This window comes from Diabrotica virgifera, chromosome 8 (assembly GCF_917563875.1).
Source record: "Diabrotica virgifera virgifera chromosome 8, PGI_DIABVI_V3a".
In the NCBI taxonomy this organism is placed as follows: domain Eukaryota; kingdom Metazoa; phylum Arthropoda; class Insecta; order Coleoptera; family Chrysomelidae; genus Diabrotica; species Diabrotica virgifera.
In genome coordinates, this window is record NC_065450.1 from 169,685,921 (window position 1) to 169,706,104 (window position 20,184).

General features: G+C 33.5%; 1 protein-coding gene across 1 annotated transcript in view; it reads right to left on the reverse strand.

The window, feature by feature from the left end:
* Window positions 1–369: 369 nt before the first annotated feature.
* Window positions 370–20,184, reverse strand: part of LOC114338401 (pseudouridine-5'-phosphatase) — a 66,688-nt gene continuing 46,873 nt past the window's right edge. The window contains exon 4 of the mRNA XM_028288992.2: window positions 370–2,726. Within this exon, the coding sequence (XP_028144793.1) occupies window positions 2,550–2,726 (177 nt within the window). The 3' untranslated portion in view covers window positions 370–2,549. The remainder of the gene's footprint in view (window positions 2,727–20,184) is intronic.

Sequence of the window (20,184 nt, forward strand, 5' to 3'; positions counted from 1 at the left end):
AAATCGTTATTCGCTTTTAAGTCTAGTTTTTTAAAAACTAATCATTTTAAGCCACTCAAACTTCTAAAATCTATTAATAATACATAAATAAAGAAGAATGAATAAGGCCAATGACTAAAAACACCGCTAACTTACATTATTATGCTTCCAATTGGATTTCTCCTTTTTTTTTCAAAAAAAAGAACGTTTGGTAAAAAAGAATTTTGTAGGTTTTTACAAGATCTATAAGCATATTATTATTAAATCTTTTAAAAATCCTCAGTTGCAAAAAGAGGTGACTTTGAAAGGGTTGGTAAAGATGGTTTTTGCATGTTATTACAAGTTTTAATTGTCAATAGTTCACTGAATTGTTGCCGTAGAAAAAATATATGCAACGATAATAGCTTTGCCTTTATTTGTATAAATACAAAAAATAAAGTTCCACAAAATTTTTTGTAGAGATAAAATTACATTTAAAAACTGTACAAGGAAATACTTTTCATGAGAACATCATGGATAACAGTTAATACTGACGATATAAGTACATTATGCGCTGTTTTCTTGTGTTCATAATTTTACAATCAAAAATTAAAAAGCTAAGAGAGATTGTCACAGTAACATATTAAAAGTTTGATAATTATTTATATTCTTGGATTTTTTAACTAACAAAACGTTGCAAATGTAAATACGCTGCATCTGTTTTATTGGTTAATAGATCCAAGACATAATTTTCAACGTATCACTTTTCAGAAATATTTTCCAGTCAACCTTAAACACTAGAAACTTTGTAAGCATTTTTTTTAGTGTTTAATAAATAGTAAAAAATTTAAATCATTCAAAATCGTTAACACATTGACTAGTCCTGTCGCCAGGGGGGTACAACGGCCTTCTTTATTCAGAAGGACTTACCCAAGTTTTTTTATGTATTTTGAGCCGTAGAACACGAATTTTTTGGGTAACAGTTAATCCGGATGTCGATACGATTGTTATCAATAAAGAATTTGAGGAATTACATAACAGCGATTTTTCGCTACATAACAGCGATTTTTCGCGAAACAAATTTTTTTTATATATTCTGGTTCATTGTTGTTCTGAAGCTATTTCCTTGTGGCATTTTTATAATTAAGTATTTTCTATGGGAAATAAGCCACAATTTTACTAAAAAATGAATTTATTAACGTTTCGAAGCCCAAATCGGGTTTCGTTGTCAAAATACAAAATACTATTAAAATAAACAAAAATATTGTTGCTAAGTAAAAAAATTCTTCTAATAATTTATTTAATCTGACTCATTTATATTGGCAATGCAGACGTATATTATACATTTTAAAGTAGAAGACTTTAAAATGATATCGCCAATATTTATGAGTTGCGTTCCTGGGACGACTTTACTAAAAGATAGTTTATTCGATTACATGAAATCAATCCCAACTCAAGAATATCCGTCGCAAAAAAATCATAGCATGTGATCTGTGCAAAAAGACAACCAAATGCAACGATGACAGTAAAATTCTCGCGTTAGAGATTCCATAGTAAATCACGAGGGAAAACCAGGAAAAAAACCTCGTGATACTATCCCGACATCGTAAGTATTTGGTCTTACATTTAATTTACCTTCATTCTAAGCAAAAAATGTTCTTACAAGTTTTATCGTAGGCTGCATAGTTTTCAAGATAAACGCGGTTAAACTTTCAAAAAATCGAAAAATTGCATTTTTTGAACCCGAATAACTTTTGATTAAAAATAAAATAGTAATTCTGCTTAACGCATTTGAAAGTTCAAGTCAAATTATACCGGTTTTGATTATTTGCATTGCTAAAAATTAATTATTTTATCGTCAAACAAAGCTATAAACAAATAGTATTTGAGCGTTTTGACCCGTGTCCAATGCATGCGTTTTAACGCATGCTACGTAGAAATTGCCTGTTTGTAGGCGCGCCTACTCGTTCGATTTTAAATGAGAGATGCATTGAAAACAACACTCAAGCACTATGTGTTTATAGCTTTGTTTAACAATAAAAAATTAATTTTTAGCAATGCAAATAATCAAAACCGGTATAATCTCACTTGAACTTTCAAATGCGGTAAGCAGAATTGCCATTTTATTTTTTAATCAAAAGTTATTCGGTTCAAAGATTGCAATTTTTCGATTTTTTGAAAGTTCAACAGCGTTTATCTCGAAAACTGCAGCCTACGAAAAAACTTGCAAGAACATTTTTTGTTTAGAACGACCCAAAAAATACAAAAAATGTTTTGTTTTGCGAGAAATCGCCGTTATGTAATTCCTCAAGTTCTTTGTTTATAACAATCTTATCGATATCCGGATCAACTGTTACCCAAAAAATTCGTGTTCTACGGGTCAAAATACATAAAAAAACTAGGGTAAGTCCATCTGAATAAAGGAGGCCGTTGTACCCCCCTGGCGACAGGACTAGACGTAAAATATCTTGTGCAAGTGTTATTTAAAAAATTGGCAGTTACACTCACTTCCGCCCTCTATATATAAAACATAAAATATCGATAAATAAATAAATAAATATTTAAATGAATTGTGCTAAAAACAAATTTGATCATTCTATGGCAGGTAAACCGAACAACTCCGGTTTGAACTGCGACAGGGAATCCAAGACTAGAGTAGCAGGTTTTCGAAGTTCCTGAGAAATATAGGAAGCCGGTACCATCACAGCTTGCATACCAGCACTGAGGGCTCCTCGGATTCCATTGGGAGCGTCTTCAAAAACGAGACACTAAAAATACGAATGTAAGAATTACAAAAAGGTCATAACACAACATAAAAAGAAAATGTCAGTAGGATTCAGTTATAGGGCTTTTCATCGATTGTCATTTGTTTCGAGCTTCTGTCATATGTTGTATAATTTGTGTATAATATTAATATACACGGATTATACGACATTTGACAGGGGCTCGAAACAAATGACTGTGAATCAAAAGCCCTATAAATATAAGATCAATCGAATCGTATTCTTTAGCAGAAGCCTAAAGTGATTAAAAATACGGTACGCCAAACATAGCTTAATGTGTGAAATTCCCATTGCCTGCGAGAACAATGAAGTGAGAGCGCACATACAAACGGTTTGGGAGGTCTTATTCACTTAATTCTAAATCCTGAGCTAATACTTTGTGACGTGTAATTTGGGTTGCCTATATGAATTTGAATCGGCGAAATGGGCATATAAATAATAAAGTTTTGCTGTATTAACCAGTTAACCACTTTAAGAATTCACATTGTAAGGCATGAATGAATCAAATATGTAGTACCTTTTTTGTAGATGTATTTAAAAATGAAACTGAAAAGTTATTAAGTACTATAAAGAGTGATCTGTAGGTAATACCGTAATACCTACAACGCTATAACTGTGGCTATGCTTGACTTAAATTTTTTTTTGTTTAATGTTTATTTTGCAATCTGTTACATCATATAATAACAATAAGCATACATGTTGATTGGTACAATGTCGTGAGAGAGGGTTAGTCCAATGATCCACTCTCTGTATGTACTTTTACATCCTTACATTTATGTTAAAAACAATAAAAGTTTGTAACTTTACATTATTACATCGATATTAAAAAATAAAATAAAACTATCACAATTTAAAATTAATTTCATATGTAAAATTATTGCTGTTAGAATGGTAGATCCAAGGGTGTTCTTATTTTCAGCCTTTGGGTTTCTTCACTGTTGTCAAGCAGATTAATTGCCAGTGTGTTTGGATGTTGCTCTAGGCGTCTTAGGTAGTTTGTGCTAAGCTGTTTAGTCACTGCAGTAACCGTTGGCATCTCTAGCTCAATATAAATGTCTCGGTTTGTTACGAACCAAGGAGCATCTACTATACTGCGCAGGGCTTTTGACTGGAATCTCTCTAGCAATGTTCGATTTAGATGCTGTTCCCCATAACTGGATTCCATAGGTCCATACTGGTTTGAGAACGGTATTGTAAGCTAGTAATTTGTTCCGCAATGATAATTGTGATTTTCTGCCAAGGAGCCAGTACAGCTTTTTCCATTTAGTATCCAGCTGCTTTCTTTTTTTCCATATGTGGGTACGCCAGGTTAGATGTTTGTCCAGGTGTATCCCCAAATATTTTACGCTGTCTGTTTTAGGTATTCGTTCATTGTTGAATGTGATGCTTGGCGTTTCACCATGGCATTTTGTGAATGTTATGTGTGCAGATTTACTTTCATTTATTGTAATTCGCCATTTCCTCGCCCACGTTGCTATATTGTTGAGACTGGTTTGTAGTGTTGTCGCTGCTACTTCTAGTCCAGAGAAATAAGGTTTTTCTCGTGACACATCCCCCTCCAGGCCGAAACCAAATTTTTTGAGTAGTATGCACATCTATATTATTAACCTATATGTTTCCTGCAGCCGATTTTGATGATATACATAGTTATAAACAAATGAAGATCGAAAAACGGTAAATTATCGCTTTTTTCGTCTATTACCAAAAAGTTAAGCACTTTAAACAAATTTGAGAGTAAGAAACTCATAAATCGTATAAAAAACTTCAATATGGCATTCGCTGAATATGTCCAACCTTATTGGTTGCTTAGAAAATTGCAAAATAAATCATAAATATTGAGTTTTTATCAGTGCCGTTTTATCCATTGGGCGCTTGGGGCGGGCGCCCAGGGGCCCGGACCCCGAAGGGGCCCGTAGGGAAGCTTCCTTTTATTCATAACAAATTAAAAACCGCTAAATAATCGAGGACCATATTTTTTTAAATAGAGAAAAAGACTACGAAATACCTGCGATTTCGATATGGTCTGATTTTAAGACTGATAGATAAGAACTGTGACAACTTTAAACCAAAGAGCGATTCCTTAGAAAATTGTAAAAAATGTATGAATCTGGAGACAAAGCTTATTATAGAAGATTAAATGAAAGCAACTCTTATAGAGTAAAATCCAATGGAGGCGAAAAGAAGTGTTAAAGCTGTTTATTGTTACCCGTGCAAATTATTTTCGATTGAAAAAAAAATAGTTTAACTGATTTTGGATATACATATTTTACCCACTAGAAATATTTGAATAGTTTACTCAAATCTCACGAAGAAATTAAATTTCATCTGAACTCTATTGTTACATTAATAACAAGATCATCAGTTGGAGTTAGATGGATCATCAGTTAAATTGGAGTTACAGACGTTCGACGTTGGCTTGAAAGAGCAAGTAGAACGCGAAGCTGACTATTGAGAAGAGTGGTTGTCACCATTAAATTACTTGCTTCTCAAGGACTAGCTTTTCGTTGATCCCATGAGAATTTAAAGAGTCGTCATAAGGGAAATTACTTAAGTTGTCTTGTATACTTTGCTTTTGACAACTTCTTAGCTCAGCATTTACAGCGGAATGCGAATAAAGAAAAAGGTTCAGTTAGCTATCTGTCTGACCAAACTTGTAATGAATTCTTGGAAGCAATGAAAACAAAACATGTAGAAACTTGTGACGCTGTAAATGCTTTACTTAAAAACTACGGATGCATCAAACATATTTTTCCAGTTACGCAATAATAGAGACAAAAAATCAGCAGTTAGAAGTGAAGCCAAGACACTGCATAATAAAATGGATACCTTTGAGATAGGTTAACTTGGACACTCTATTGACACTGATTTGGGCAAGGATTTTAAACGAGTCAATGCAACAAGCAAAACATTAGAAATTGTGAACTTGGACGTGTCAATTGGAGTAGAATTAATGACATTTGAGTTTTGTTGGAGACGTAAGAAATAAAATAAGCGAAATTGAAGCCCAAAAATATTTTTTTGGGAAGGCAATAATCTCAAATATATTCTATAGAATTGGCCCTCAAAAAACAAAAAAAAACAATTTTCGATGAAGCAGTTGAAAGTGAAAAAATTTTAAAGGGGCAAGAGATATTCAGAATTGAAGTACCTATTTAATGTTACATGCCACAATATTTCTTACGGTCTTTTAAAGAGAATATAATGCTACAAAGATGTTACATCAGCTGTTAGATTTTTTTTACGCTAAATAAAGAAGAAATCAAAAATTGAATTAATATTTTATGCGAGGAATATAAAAAAGATGTTGATGAAACCAAAGAGAACTTGCCTAATAAAATTATTCATTATAATATAACGTTACGCCAAAATTTCAATAAACATTTGAAAATTTGGTGTCATCCAACCAGGATGTAAAGGCAACTTTTGCCAATTAACTTTACTGCAAGTTTATTTGACGATACCAATTTCTAATGCGTCAGGCGAGCGGTCTTTTTTGCCTTTAAAAAGAATAAAGATACATATATTGAAGGTCAAAGGATCAAGAAAACCTAGACGCATTATCACTATCCTATTGTAAAAAATGTAGAAGTGGATCAGCTATATTTTGATAGTATTAATATGGCAGTTTGCTAACTAGCCTAACTAACTTCTTGCCTAGTCAAGAAAAAAAGTGAGCTAATTTTTGTCTTAGAATATGTTTAGGCTTAGAATATGTCATATTTTTTAGAATATGTTTTTTTGTTTGTCATGTGTTGTTCTGTAGAACTTTTTTTATATTTGTTTTTTGATTTGTTATTGAACTGTTTTTTTGTATTTTTTGGAATATCTTTTACGTTTGCTATTTTCCTCGTTGGTTTTAAAAATCTTTTTTAAACTTTTTAAAAATGTATGGGTTTTACAATAAACGTTTATAGTTAATGCAGGTTAATGCATGTGTTTTTTTGTTAAAAAAATTGACAACGAATAGCAATGAAGGGGCCCCTAAATCTCTAGTGCCCAGGGCCCGAAGTTAGGTTAAACCGGCACTGGTTTTTATAAATATTCGTAACTTAGGTAAAAAATTAACTTAGAATCTTCTTATTACGCGGAATGCCGAGACTTCTTGTACTTAAATTATATTTTAAATTTCAAAGCAATTGGTCAAATAGTTTAAAAGTTATTTAATTTATTTTTCCCAAATTCATTTTTTTTGCAACACTATAAGTCAGAAAATTATGAGGTTACAATAATACTTCGGACAGTTTATGAAAGAAGAACATTTATACTATTACCTTAATTAAAAATAAATGACAAAAAATAATTTTAAACAGTGTAAAATTATTTTGCAAAAACATGTCCATTTTTTGCTTACTTATAAACAATTAAAATAACTTTTTAACCGTTACCCGTAGAAAAATTATTTTTTCATATTTAGAAAGACTGAATTTGTATACACATTTACAAAGAAAAACAACTGTTCTAGGACATTTAGGGACAAAGTTAGCCCTCCCATTTTTTTAATTCACATGTTTTAAATTAAATTAATACTGTAAATTTTCTTCTTTCATAAACTATCCAAAATATTACTGTAACTTCATCATTTTCTGACTTACAGTGTTGCAAAAAAATTAATTTTGGATAAACAAATTAAATAACTTTTAAACTATTTGACCAATTGCTTTGGAATTTAGGGTGTAATTTAAGCACCATAAGTCTCAGCATTCCATGTAATAAGAAGGTTCTAAGTTAATTTTTACATAAGTTATGAATATTTATAAAAACTCAAAATTTATGATTTATTTGGCAATTTTCTAAGTAACCAATAAGGATAGACATATTCAGCGAACGCCATATTGAAGTTTTTATACGGTTTATGAGTTTATTACTCTCAAATTTGTTTAAAATGCCCAATTTTTTAGTAAGAGACGAAAAAAGCGAAAATTTACCGTTTTTCGATCTTCATTTGTTTATAACTATGTATATCATCAAAATCGGCTGCAGGAAACATATAGGTTATTATTATAGAGCCTGGAGGGGGATGTGTCACCAACACGATATTTTTTTTCCTTATTTCTCTGAACTATTCAGGATTTCTGTTTACTGCTAATATAGCTGTGTCATCAGCAAAGGTAGAGGTGACTGTGTCATCAGTACATGGCAGATCAGCCGTGAAGGTATAAGACTGGGCCTAAGACACTTCCTTGTGGGACTCCTGATTTGATGATGCGTAGTTTAGTTACTTCATTTTCATATCTGACTCTGAAGTATCGTTCTTCTAAGTAGGATTTTAGAATCAAATATATTGTTGTTGGTAGCTGCGTTTTTAATTTGTAAAGGAGTCCCTCATGCCACACCTTGTCAAAGGCTTTGCTGACATCCAAAAAAGCTGATTCACAGTAACTCTTATCTTCGAATGCTTTGATGATTGTGTTAACAACACGATGCACTTGTTCTACTGTCGAGTGTTTCTGACGAAACCCAAATTGATAGTCTGGGATTAAGCTTTTTTCTGCGACAGTTTCCAACAGTCTCTTCATCAGTAACTTTTCCATTATTTTTGACAAGACTGGTAGTAAACTGATTGGTCGATAGGAGCTAGGTTCATTTGACTGTTTTCCCTGTTTATGAATTAATATGATTTCTGCTACCTTCCATTGTGCAGGGAAGTACTTCAGTCTTAGAACTGCGTTGAAGAGTTGCGTCAACATAACGACCGCTTTTCTAGGAAGTTCTTTTAATATTTGGCCGGTAACCAGGTCATATCCAGGTGCCTTCTTGGGGTCTAAGTGATTTTTTATAACGTCGTAAGTTTTTTGTATTGTGAAGTTTTTAATAGGCTCCATTTGTTGCTCGTTTTCCTCAAGGGATGCATATATTTCGTCGTCATTAATTCCGTTTGCAGGTGGTAACGGTTGAAATACTTCCTCCAAATATCTACCGAAAACTTCTACCTTTTCTCCATCTGTTTTGGCCCAGGTACCATTAGATTTTCTAATTGGTGGGATTTGATGTGGCTGTTTTAGGTATTTTGTGGCTTTCCAGAGACTATAGTTAGTATCGGCTGAGGGTGATAAGTTTTGTAGATATTCTGTGAATGATTTATTTTTAAGTCTTCTAAGTGTTTCTTTTAGCTGCCTTGCAGCTAGATTGTATCTTTGTCTATCATCTGGGTGCCTTGTTCTTTGCCAGGTGTTTCTTAGTCTTCTCTTTTCATTAATCATCTCTCTGACATTTAATGGGCAGTTTACTTGTTTTTGCTTTGGTGTTGTGGTAGGGGTTGATTCCCATGCAGCCCCTTGGACCAGTGTTGTGAAGTACTCCACCGCATCTTCGAGTTCTTTTGCGTTTAGCTTTTCTTCAATTTTATCCCGGAATAGATCCCAATTAGTTTTGTTATTGCATAAGGTTATTGGTTTTTCTTTTAATACTACCGAAGAGTTAATTGTAGCAATTACTGGTGTATGATCAGAGGCAATATCAAAATTTGACTGTATGTCTAGGTATCCTTGTGCAAAACCTTTTGTAATGAAGAAATCTAGACAGTCAGGTATTTTTCGATGATCTGTTGGCCAGTAGGTTGGTCGATATGTAGATAGATGGTCTAGTTTTAATTCCTGTTTTACTTGATGGAGTATTCTGCCTCTACCGGGTGCTGTAAGCCGAGATCCCCAGCTGGTATGTTTAGCATTGTAGTCACCCCCTGCTAGGAATCTATTGCCAAGACTTTTGAAGAGGTTGGTGAATGCTTCTTTGTTAGGTGGATAATTAGGAGGGCAGTAGGCAGCTGAAACCGCTATTGGCCCTATCCAATCCTCTATGACTAAGCTGACTGCTTGGAGGTATGTTTCTTCTACTTTGTTAGCCAAATGGTGTTTAATGCCATCCTTTATTAGGACCATGGCTCCTGCTCTTGCTAGTCTAACAGCATCGGGGTGCGCTACATTATAACTGGTATATCCATGTATCTTGAAACTAGTGTTAGAAGTTAGGTGGGATTCTGAAATTAGCATTATATCTATTTTATGAGACTCTAAAAATACCTGCAATTCATTTTTATGGTTCAATACACCATTAGCATTCCAGACAGCAATTTTGAATAACTGTGCCATCTATACTCTAGTTTTCCTGTCTTGTTTTACCTCCAATCTTAGGTTTTTAACCTCTAGTATTAAGTCGTTGATTGAAGCTTGTTGTTTTTCAATAGTTAGCTGCAGTTGTCTGTTTTGGGGTCTAGGACGTTTCATCGCCGCCGTTTCGATGCCGCCAGTTCGATGCCGATGCCGGCCGATTCATCGCCAGTCAATTAATCGCTATCTGATATATTTCCGAATTTTCGACAGTTACAATTATTAGTTATTTTTAGTATTAATTAGGAATTCTAGGAAATGCGAGATATGACGGCGATGAAATGTACTGGCGATGAACCGGCGGCATCGAAACGACCGGCGATGAACCGGCGGCATCGAAACGTCCCATTCCGCTGTTTTGTTGCTGGAGGTAATTGTTTTGGTGTTGTATAAATGTTATTATTTGAAAATCATTTGCTGAGGAATTTGGTTGGGCGTTTGTATTTGTTGGTAACACTACATGTTCTGCCGCAGCTTCTGCATACGTCATAGCTATTGACCTTTCTTCATTTGTGTTACTATGTTTTGTTATTTTGGCTGGTTGGGGTGTGTTTATTTTGCCAGGTGCACTTCTGTTTTGAGGAAATCTACGATTTATGATATCAAGATATACCTGGCACCCTTTGTAGTTTGAGGGATGCGCTCCTCCGCAAAGAGAACATTTGGGTGGCTTACCATCCTCTTTTTTCTTTGTGCACTGTCTATAATCGTGTAGTCCTGCACATTTAACACATCGAAATTGCTGTGTACATTGATTTCTAGTGTGTCCATAATTCTGACATCTGCATGCAGTAATAATTTGATGTCATAGATTTCTTTATTTTTTTCGTTTCGTTGGAGGTCTATAAAGAATAAGTTTTTTGGCTCCTTGGTTCGTTTGTCTCTGACATTCAATATTGATGAACCATGTGACCTTTTTCTTTTAGCGCTGTTATTATTTCATTGGTGTCTGTACTGTGGTGGAGGTTTCTCAAAACTACTCGAAAAAGTTTTTCTTCTGGTAATTTGTATGTATGTCTTACAATCTTATTTTCGTCCAGTAGTGTTTTAAGTAAAGTTTTTAGTGTAAAGTAAGCGATATGTAAAATCAGTTGTTACTGTTTCAACTTTAGCAGGTTTGGGGCATTTTTATTCACCCCGTATAGTATAAATGGTGGAATTTCTTTGTGGTACTTTTGCTGTCGTTTGTGGTTTCGTTTTGATCTCCCTCAGTATCTTGCAGTATATCAAAACGATTGCTCAGTTCAACTTTGTTACTTATGGTCATAGTTTTTGCTGATTTCGAGTTGTTCTGTGGGCTGTCTCCGCTTCGTTTGCGTTTACTCCGTGATTTTATTGTTTGGAATTGGTTTGGTTCGTAGAGCTCTTCTACTTCTGGTTCATTTTCTTTTGATTCCTCAAAGAGTTTGGTTTCATTATTTCGCTTAGAAACATGGCATGCTTTATTGATGGGAGTGTTTTGCGTTGGTAAATCCGGATATCTCGATGTTGATGGAAAAGACATCTGTTGTGGGACGTAATTACCTGTAGTGGGTTGTTGGTATGCTACCTGTATGGGTGGTTGTGTGTAATTTGCCATTTGATCAACCATCATATTTGTTGTCTGTGCTTGGGATTGACCATATGCAATTTGTGGGTAATGTTGTTGAAAAAATAAAGCTTGTGGTTGGTGTGATTGTAACTTAAATAAAACAATGAAATATAAAAAATCACAAATTTTAATAAATGTGGGAAAGTATCATAAATACAAATACTGATTTTGTAACGTATTTAAACACTAAAAATGTACCCAAGTTTTTGGGTTAATTTTTTTCTTAATCATTCACGCTTTTTGTACATTTCATATTTTTAACTTGGCATCGGAGCTAATGGGCCGTATTTCAAAATTTAAATATTTATTTGTAGGTATTTACATACTTTAGACTTTAGAGCATTTAAATACCAAGTACTTATTTATAATTATAGAGTATTTAAATACTTGGCATTTAAATACCAAAGTTTTAAATACATACTTACAAAAAGTATTTAAATTTTGAAGTACTGCCCATCAGCTCTGATACCAAGTTAAAAATATAAAATGTGCAAAAAGAGTGGATGATTATCACAAATTTAAAAAAATTTGTGATTTTTTTTATCTAATCGTTGTTTTATTTTAGTCAATCATATTCGCGGTGTGCAAGTACTCGGAAGGGATACGCGAAACGATCGTGCGCAAATAGCGGAGAAATATTGCAACTTTCTTAAATAATTCATATTGTCAATTGAAATTGTCAAATTGACGTACATTTCATACCTATTTTCATTTAAGAAGAAAAATTATATATTGCTCCACAATATTGATATGATATGCAATTATTATATAAAGGTAAATTTAATTAATTGTATTTTGCTTGCAGTACTGCATTTTAATAACTAACTTTATTTACTACATACAATTGTTTACGTTTTAATAACATAACCTAAATCTTATTTTTTCTTCTTATTATTTTTTTTTGGACTATGGCCTTGACAATTATCCAGTAACCAGGACCATATGATTGGCCAATATAATTAAAAGTGCGAATAAAAGTGCAGAGCGAAGAAACCAGGTGTCGCTTTTCCGAACTTGCACGGTCCCAATAGCCACAGCATAATTACATATTTACATATCACTCTATATATAGTAATAACTTTTCAGTTTCATTTTTAAATACCATCTACAAAAAAGTTACTACATATTTGATTCATTCATGCCGTACAATGTCAATTTTTAAAGTGGTTAATACAGCAAAAGTGTATTAAAAATAAAAAATGAATAACCATTTTCAATTTCGTTGCAAAACGAAAATACAGCCGAACCATATTCTAGTCCAATCAGAGAGTGCTGCAAGCACCTCTACCGGTTTCGAAACTTATTAGTCTCTCATCAGGAGGCACATATGCTGCTCTCCCCGATCCAACCAAAACAAACCCCAGCGTGCAGTCCCGGATTGCAACGAACGAAATGGCATAGATGCCCTAGCGGCAACTGCTACAAAAAGACTAAGTTTTCACTCTAATGGCATATAAAACAACATAATTCTCGTTGGAACTTTACCGCGCTGAGCAGATGGGACGTGAATTGCAAATTGTAGAATTCCCTCATCTTCCTTAGTCTCAGCAACCGTATGGCTTGCAAATTGTAGAAGCCTCGGAGGTGTAACCAGAGAAGGTTCCCATTGTTTTCATTCTGGTGGGATGTAGAATAGCATTATGTTGTTTTATATGCCATTAGAGTGAAAACTTAGTCTTTTTGTAGCAGTTGCCGCTAGGGCATCTATGCCATTTCGTTCGTTGCAATCCGGGACTGCACGCTGGGGTTCGTTTTGGTTGGATCGGGGAGAGCAGCATATGTGCCTCCTGATGAGAGACTAATAAGTTTCGAAACCGGTAGAGGTGCTTGCAGCACTCTCTGATTGGACTAGAATATGGTTCGGCTGTATTTTCGTTTTGCAACGAAATTGAAAATGGTTATTCATTTTTGATTTACATTTACTCTGTGTGGAGTATGAAGGGAACCATTCTCGTTGGAACTTTACCGCGCTGAGCAGATGGGACGTGAATTGCAAATTGTAGAATTCCCTTATCTTCCTTAGTCTCAGCATCCGTATGGCTTGCAAATTGTAGAAGCCTCGGAGGTGTAACCAGAGAAGGTTCCCATTGTTTTCATTCTGGTGGGATGTAGAATAGCATTATGTTGTTTTATATGCCATTAGAGTGAAAACTTAGTCTTTTTGTAGCAGTTGCCGCTAGGGCATCTATGCCATTTCGTTCGTTGCAATCCGGGACTGCACGCTGGGGTTTGTTTTGGTTGGATCGGGGAGAGCAGCATATGTGCCTCCTGATGAGATCCTAATAAGTTTCGAAACCGGTAGAGGTGCTTGCAGCACTCTCTGATTGGACTAGAATATGGTTCGGCTGTATTTTCGTTTTGCAACGAAATTGAAAATGGTTATTCATTTTTGATTTACAATTACTCTGTGTGGAGTATAAAGGGAACCATTCTCGTTGGAACTTTACCGCGCTGAGCAGATGGGACGTGAATTGCAAATTGTAGAATTCCCTCATCTTCCTTAGTCTCAGCATCCGTATGGCTTGCAAATTGTAGAAGCCTCGGAGGTGTAACCAGAGAAGGTTCCCATTGTTTTCATTCTGGTGGGATGTTGTTTTATATGCCATTAGAGTGAAAACTTAGTCTTTTTCCAAAAGTGTATTATTTATATGCCCATTTCGCCGAATCAAGTTCATATAGGTAAGCCAAATTACACGGCACAAAGTAGTGAGTCAGGATTTCGACAGAATAGTCTTATTCTCGAGCCATTCGAAATATATCGACGGTGACGAATGTCGAACAAAAATGTCACACGCAAGTGCTCTATCGTTCGAGATTGTTTATGTCGATCGTAATCGAGATTGCTATTCTCGAAATTCCTTGTTGGACATAATATATGTGAGGTCTAGAACAGCGGTTCTCAATCTTTTTGAGTCAGGTACCACCAAATACGTTTTATTATTTTTGGTACCATCTAACTAAAATACCTATCTAGCTAGGTGATCTAATTAACTATAATTGTGCCAATAGCGGTGCTGATTTTGGCTGTATTGAGTTTTGTGTACCACCTCAAATAGTGAAATGTACCACCAGTGGTACATGTACCACAGATTGAGAACCGCTGGTCTAGAATCTACAACTCAGAGATTGGACATTCTTAATGAAACCCCCTCTATAAGCAAAAATATATCTTTTACTATTCGCGGTGTGCAAGTACTTGGAAGGGGAAACGAGAAACGACCCTGCGCGAGTAGCGGAGAAATGTTGCAACTATCTTAAATAATTCATATTGTCAATTGAAATTGTCAAACTGACGTATATTTCATACCTTCTGTCAATGAAGCAGAAAAATTATATATTGCTCCACAATATTGATATGATATGCAATTACTATATAAAGGTAAATTTAATTAATTTTATTTTGCTTGCAGTACTGCATTTTAATAACTAATTGTATTTACCACATACAATTGTTGACGTTTTCATAACATAACCTGAATCTTATTTTTTCTTCTTATTATTTTTTTGGACTATGGTCTTGACAATTATCCAGTAACCAGGACTAATATAATTGGCCAATATAATTAAAAGTGCGAATTTTAGTATAGAGCGTAGAAATAGGGGTCGCTTTGCCGAACTTGCACGGTCCCAATAAGGAAAAAAAAGAAGAAGAAAAAACGACAAAAAAAAATTGTTAATTAGTGGCGGGAAAAGTTAAAGGAAAATCACTTGAGGAATTAAAAATAATGGCGGAAAACAGAAAATAATGGAAGAGATGGGTGAATGTAAATTAAAACAGCGAACCCAAATCCGACACCCTGATAGGGTACAAGGAAGGGGAGAAAGAAAGAAAGAAAGAAAGTTAATTAGTGAAAAATTCCCAGGAACCCGATTATCGAAACAGGATTTCAAAATGTTTAATCCCCGTGACGTTATTAAAAAACAAATTATAAACACATTAGAACAATTTTCAAATGCCATTTTAGAGGGGAGTTAAATTGAAATTTGAATTTATCAATACATTTATCGAAATCATACATAAAAATAAAAGTAATGAGGTTTTACACAGATTTATATTCTTTTGGTAACAATCGCGTTTTTGCAATTGAAAATATAGTAATATTTTATAAACAAATTAAATATCTCATAAATTATTAAATTTTTTTTTTTTCTACGACCGTTTAATAATATTGCTCATTATTCGCTGTTTTTGAATAGATAAGAACACCCATTACTTTACCCGTGAGTAATGCTTCATTACTCACGGGCTGAAGTTACTCACGGGTCATTACTCACGGGTTGAAGTTAGATTCAAGTGGTGCATGGCACTTTTGATATACCTATTAGCAAATAATAGTATATTATTCAACGAGCATGTAATGATGGCTATTACTCACGAGGATGAAGTTTGCGACACAAGCCATTGGCGAGTGTCGTAATTCATCAGAGTGAGTAATAGCAATTACATGCAAGTAGAATACTATACTTTTTCTACGACTTTTTTTTATTTGGATTAGTAGAAAAATATAATTATCAACTACTAACATTATTTAAAACGAAATATTTTATTTTTCATAAGAAAATAATATATTTTATATAACTATGGCAACACTGTTAGAATTACACTCGTTGAACTTATAAAACAATCGAACAGTTGTCATTTAGTTTAGGGCCGGTTGTTCGAACGCGAATCAACAATGATCACTATCAAATATTTAATTACTGTCACAACTGTCAATGTCAACTTTGGTTGGGTTGCTGAAAACATAATTGATTATAATTATGAGATTAGTTAATTAATTAACATAATAATTATTAACATAATTTATTAACTAATTTCATAACTGTAATCAATAATTATGTTTTCAGCAACCCAATCAAAGTTGACATTGACAGTTGTGACAGTAATTAAATATTTGATAATGATCATTTCTGATTAACGTTCGAACAACCGGCCCTTAGTCGTGGAATGGCGGAGGCTTTTAAAAATAAGACATATTTTAAGACAATTACATGAAAAAGAACGTGTGCTCTCAATTAATATCTATTGTATGAACAGTAAGTAAAACAGAATTCATTGATATGAATTTCATATCCGTAAGTCCTTTTACGAAATTAATACCGATTGTTTATTGTTTACCTTTTATAATAACGTCAATCTTAAAATGTCAAATGTTGAAATTTAAACGTAAAAAATATACTAACCCATTGTTAAGGCTGTATGACACTATGCATTTTCTTGTATCATTTCTAATATCGTTTCTGATATGTCAAAAAAATGTATAGTGTCATACACAGATACAAGAAACGATATCAGAAACGATACAAGAATTTGTGTCAGGCACAGATTCTTGTACAATAACTGCGCCAATTTCTGCGCAGAGAGCAAAAACGTAAAACCTGCTGGTAAAACTTCTAAATGGCATAATGGCGGCTGAAAATGAGATCATATGATTTATGTCTTGATGAATTTATTTGTGTTTTGTAGGTATTATTTATAAATATTTTATTGATACTTAATATACCGTTTGGTATGGACTACTGTTCTACTAATAACCATTTATTTAATTTAAAAGGTTTCATATTGCATAATTTTTTAATAGAGGAAAATACAATAGTTCCAATTTGCATCAAACTGAAGATAATTATAATGCAAATATTTTAGCACAAATATCAAAACACAATAAAAAACACAAATAATCAACAGTCAACGTAAAAATTCTAGTTATTATAACATTAAAATATTTGTTTTTAAAAGTTTATAAATTTTATAAAATCCTTAAAATCAGCTGTAGACGCAGTACTACCATACCAATGTAACGTGACAGGGTGACAAACAAAATTTCGACCAATCACGTGCCGAATTTCATACAGTTTTCGATACAAGAACTTGCATAGTGTCATACAGGGCACAAATGTACGTACAAGAAATGATACAAGAAAATGTATACAAGAAGCGATATCAGAAACGATATTAGAAATGATACAAGAAAATGCATAGTGTCATACAGCCTTTAAAGTTAAAAATCCTTTAAACATTTTTCAAATTTAATTGTTCATATAAATTACAATGATTATTTTATTAAATAAACAAGTTTAAGTAATTTTATTTGCTAATAGGTATATTAAAAGTGCCATGCACCACTTGAATCTAACTTCAACCCGTGAGTAATGACCCGCGAGTAACTTCAGCCCGTGAGTAATGAATTATTACTCACGGGTAAAGTAATAGGTGTTATTATCTATTCAAAAATAGCGAATAATGAGTATATTATTAAACGGTCGTAGAAAAAATTACTTAAACTTGTTTATTTAATAAAATAGTCATTATAATTTATATCAACAATTAAATTCGAAAAATGTTTAAAGGATTTTTAACTGTAACAATGGGTTGGTATATTTTTACACGTTCCTTTTCGTGTAATTGCCATAAAATATGTATTATTTTTAAAAGCCACCTCCATTCCATGACACTAATGTCAACTGTCTGTTTCACTGTTTCGTAAGCTCAAAGAGGGCAATTCTAACAGTGTAGCCATAGTTATATAAAATATGTTTTCTTATGAAAAATAAAATCTTTCAATTTTGAATAATGTTAGTAGTTGATAATTATATTTTCTACTAACCCAAATAAAAAAGGTCGTAGAAAAAGTATACTATTCTACTTGCATGTAATGACCATTGCTCACTCTGATGAATTACGACACTTGCCTACGGCTCGTGTCGCAAACTTCATCATCGTGAGTAATAGCCATCATTACATGCTCGTTGAATAATATACTATTATAGTTAGTGCTTATTTAAAACGCAAATAATATTTTTTGCAAATTTGATTTTTAAATTTTATATACAATTATTTATATAAATAGGGGGTCAAATTTAATTTAGTAAGTCTTAGGTAAAATATTTATCCTTCAGCTTTGTAGAAAAAAATCCCTAAAGACCTTCATTAAAAGGTAAATTACCTCAGCAGTTAGCAAGTAAATATTGTGCAAAAATGACCCTTTTTAATTATTTAAACAATGATCTCCTCATATCATTTGGATACTTTTTTGAAAATATCTTTTGTATTCACCTAAACTTTGATATAAAATTTATTTCAACCTGTACGGAATTACGTTTTGATTTTTTTTTATATTATTAGGCTAATGTTCCACTTTTGGTGTTGAAGACACCAATTTACGTGATCAATCTTGTGCTGCCTGGTTAACTCGGGATCCCGTAACTTGCTTCTGCTATAGCAGGGGTTCCCAAACTGGGGGGCGTGAGGACATATCAGGGGGGGGGCGCGAGACAAGTTGAACATTAAATTAAATTTAGTTATTTTTCTAAAATTCAAAATTAACCGCTTGTTAGACTGTGTCTGGTAACGCAGAGTAAGCAAAAGTTATCTCAAATACCTCTTTTTGACAACACTATGAAACGCCGCATTGACGATATGACCGAAGACATACAAAACCAGGTAGTTGATACAGTAAAATAATCGCCATTTTTTGCTATTCAGCTAGATGAGAGTACTGACATAGCACAATGTCCTCAGTTAATTGTTTATGTTCGGTATATTCAAAACGAAAGAACGAAACACGAGCTACTCTTTTCTACAGAGTTGGAGACTGGAGACCACGACAAAAGCTATTAATGTTATGAAAGCAGTGTGAAAGGTTTTTGACAAACATGAACCCTCTTTGCAAAAACTGATCAGTTTATGTACAGATGGCGCCCCTTCAATGCTTGGTTTTCGCTCAGGCTATTTGCAATTAGTAATAGAGAAAAATTCTGATGTGATTGGGATACATTGTTTTATACATCGACAAGCCTTGGCAGCAAAAACCATTCCAAATAAACTTATGGCTGTCTTAAAGTTGTGCTAATGAAGTACATAAAAAAAACAGTGCGTTGAATACTCGACTGTTCAAAACTCTTTGTGAGGATTTAGAAAGTAATCCCAAAACACTGCTACTTCATACAAAAGTACGATGGCTCTCAAAAGGAAACATGTTGGCAAGATTATTTGACCTTTGAGATGAAGTAATCACCTTGGAACATCAAAAACAAAATGAGCTAAACATGGCCTTCAAAAAACATTGTACCCAAGTAATATTGGCTTATTTGTCAGACATCTTTGACTCGTTGAACAGCCTTAACCTAAAACTGCAGGGTGGAGACTTAAATATAGTAGCATAGTAGTTACTCAGTGTGATGGAGGCTTAATTACTCAACTTTGGAGGCGTAAAATATCAGCAGACCCCTGAAATTATTCAAATTTTTCTAAAGTAAAGCAAATCTTAGAAGAAACACGCTTCAGGACATTTATGAAGGATAAAGTTTGAAAATCCAAATATCAAACCATTTGGAGCGCCTAATTGAAGAGTTCCAGAAATACTTCCCAAACACTTATGACAATTTTATTTACAGAATGTCAACTGATCCATTCCATGTCAACATAGTCTCCCTGCCTGAATCACTTCAGGAAGATGCTTTGCAAATAAGTCCAAATGATTTTTTGCATGATTCCTCTGCCAAATAATTTGTTATAATTGACAAACCTTCATTTTGGTTAAAATATTTCAAAGTGTATCTTAGTGTATCACGGGAAGCTCTTCATTTATATTTGCCTTTTTCAAGTAACTGCGATTTTCAACACTTGTGACAATTAAAACAAAGTATCGGAATAAACTTGATGTTGCTAGTGACTTGTGCTGTGCACTTACTAAAACTCAGCCACGAATAGGCATACTAGTAAATAAAACGCAAACACATCCATCTC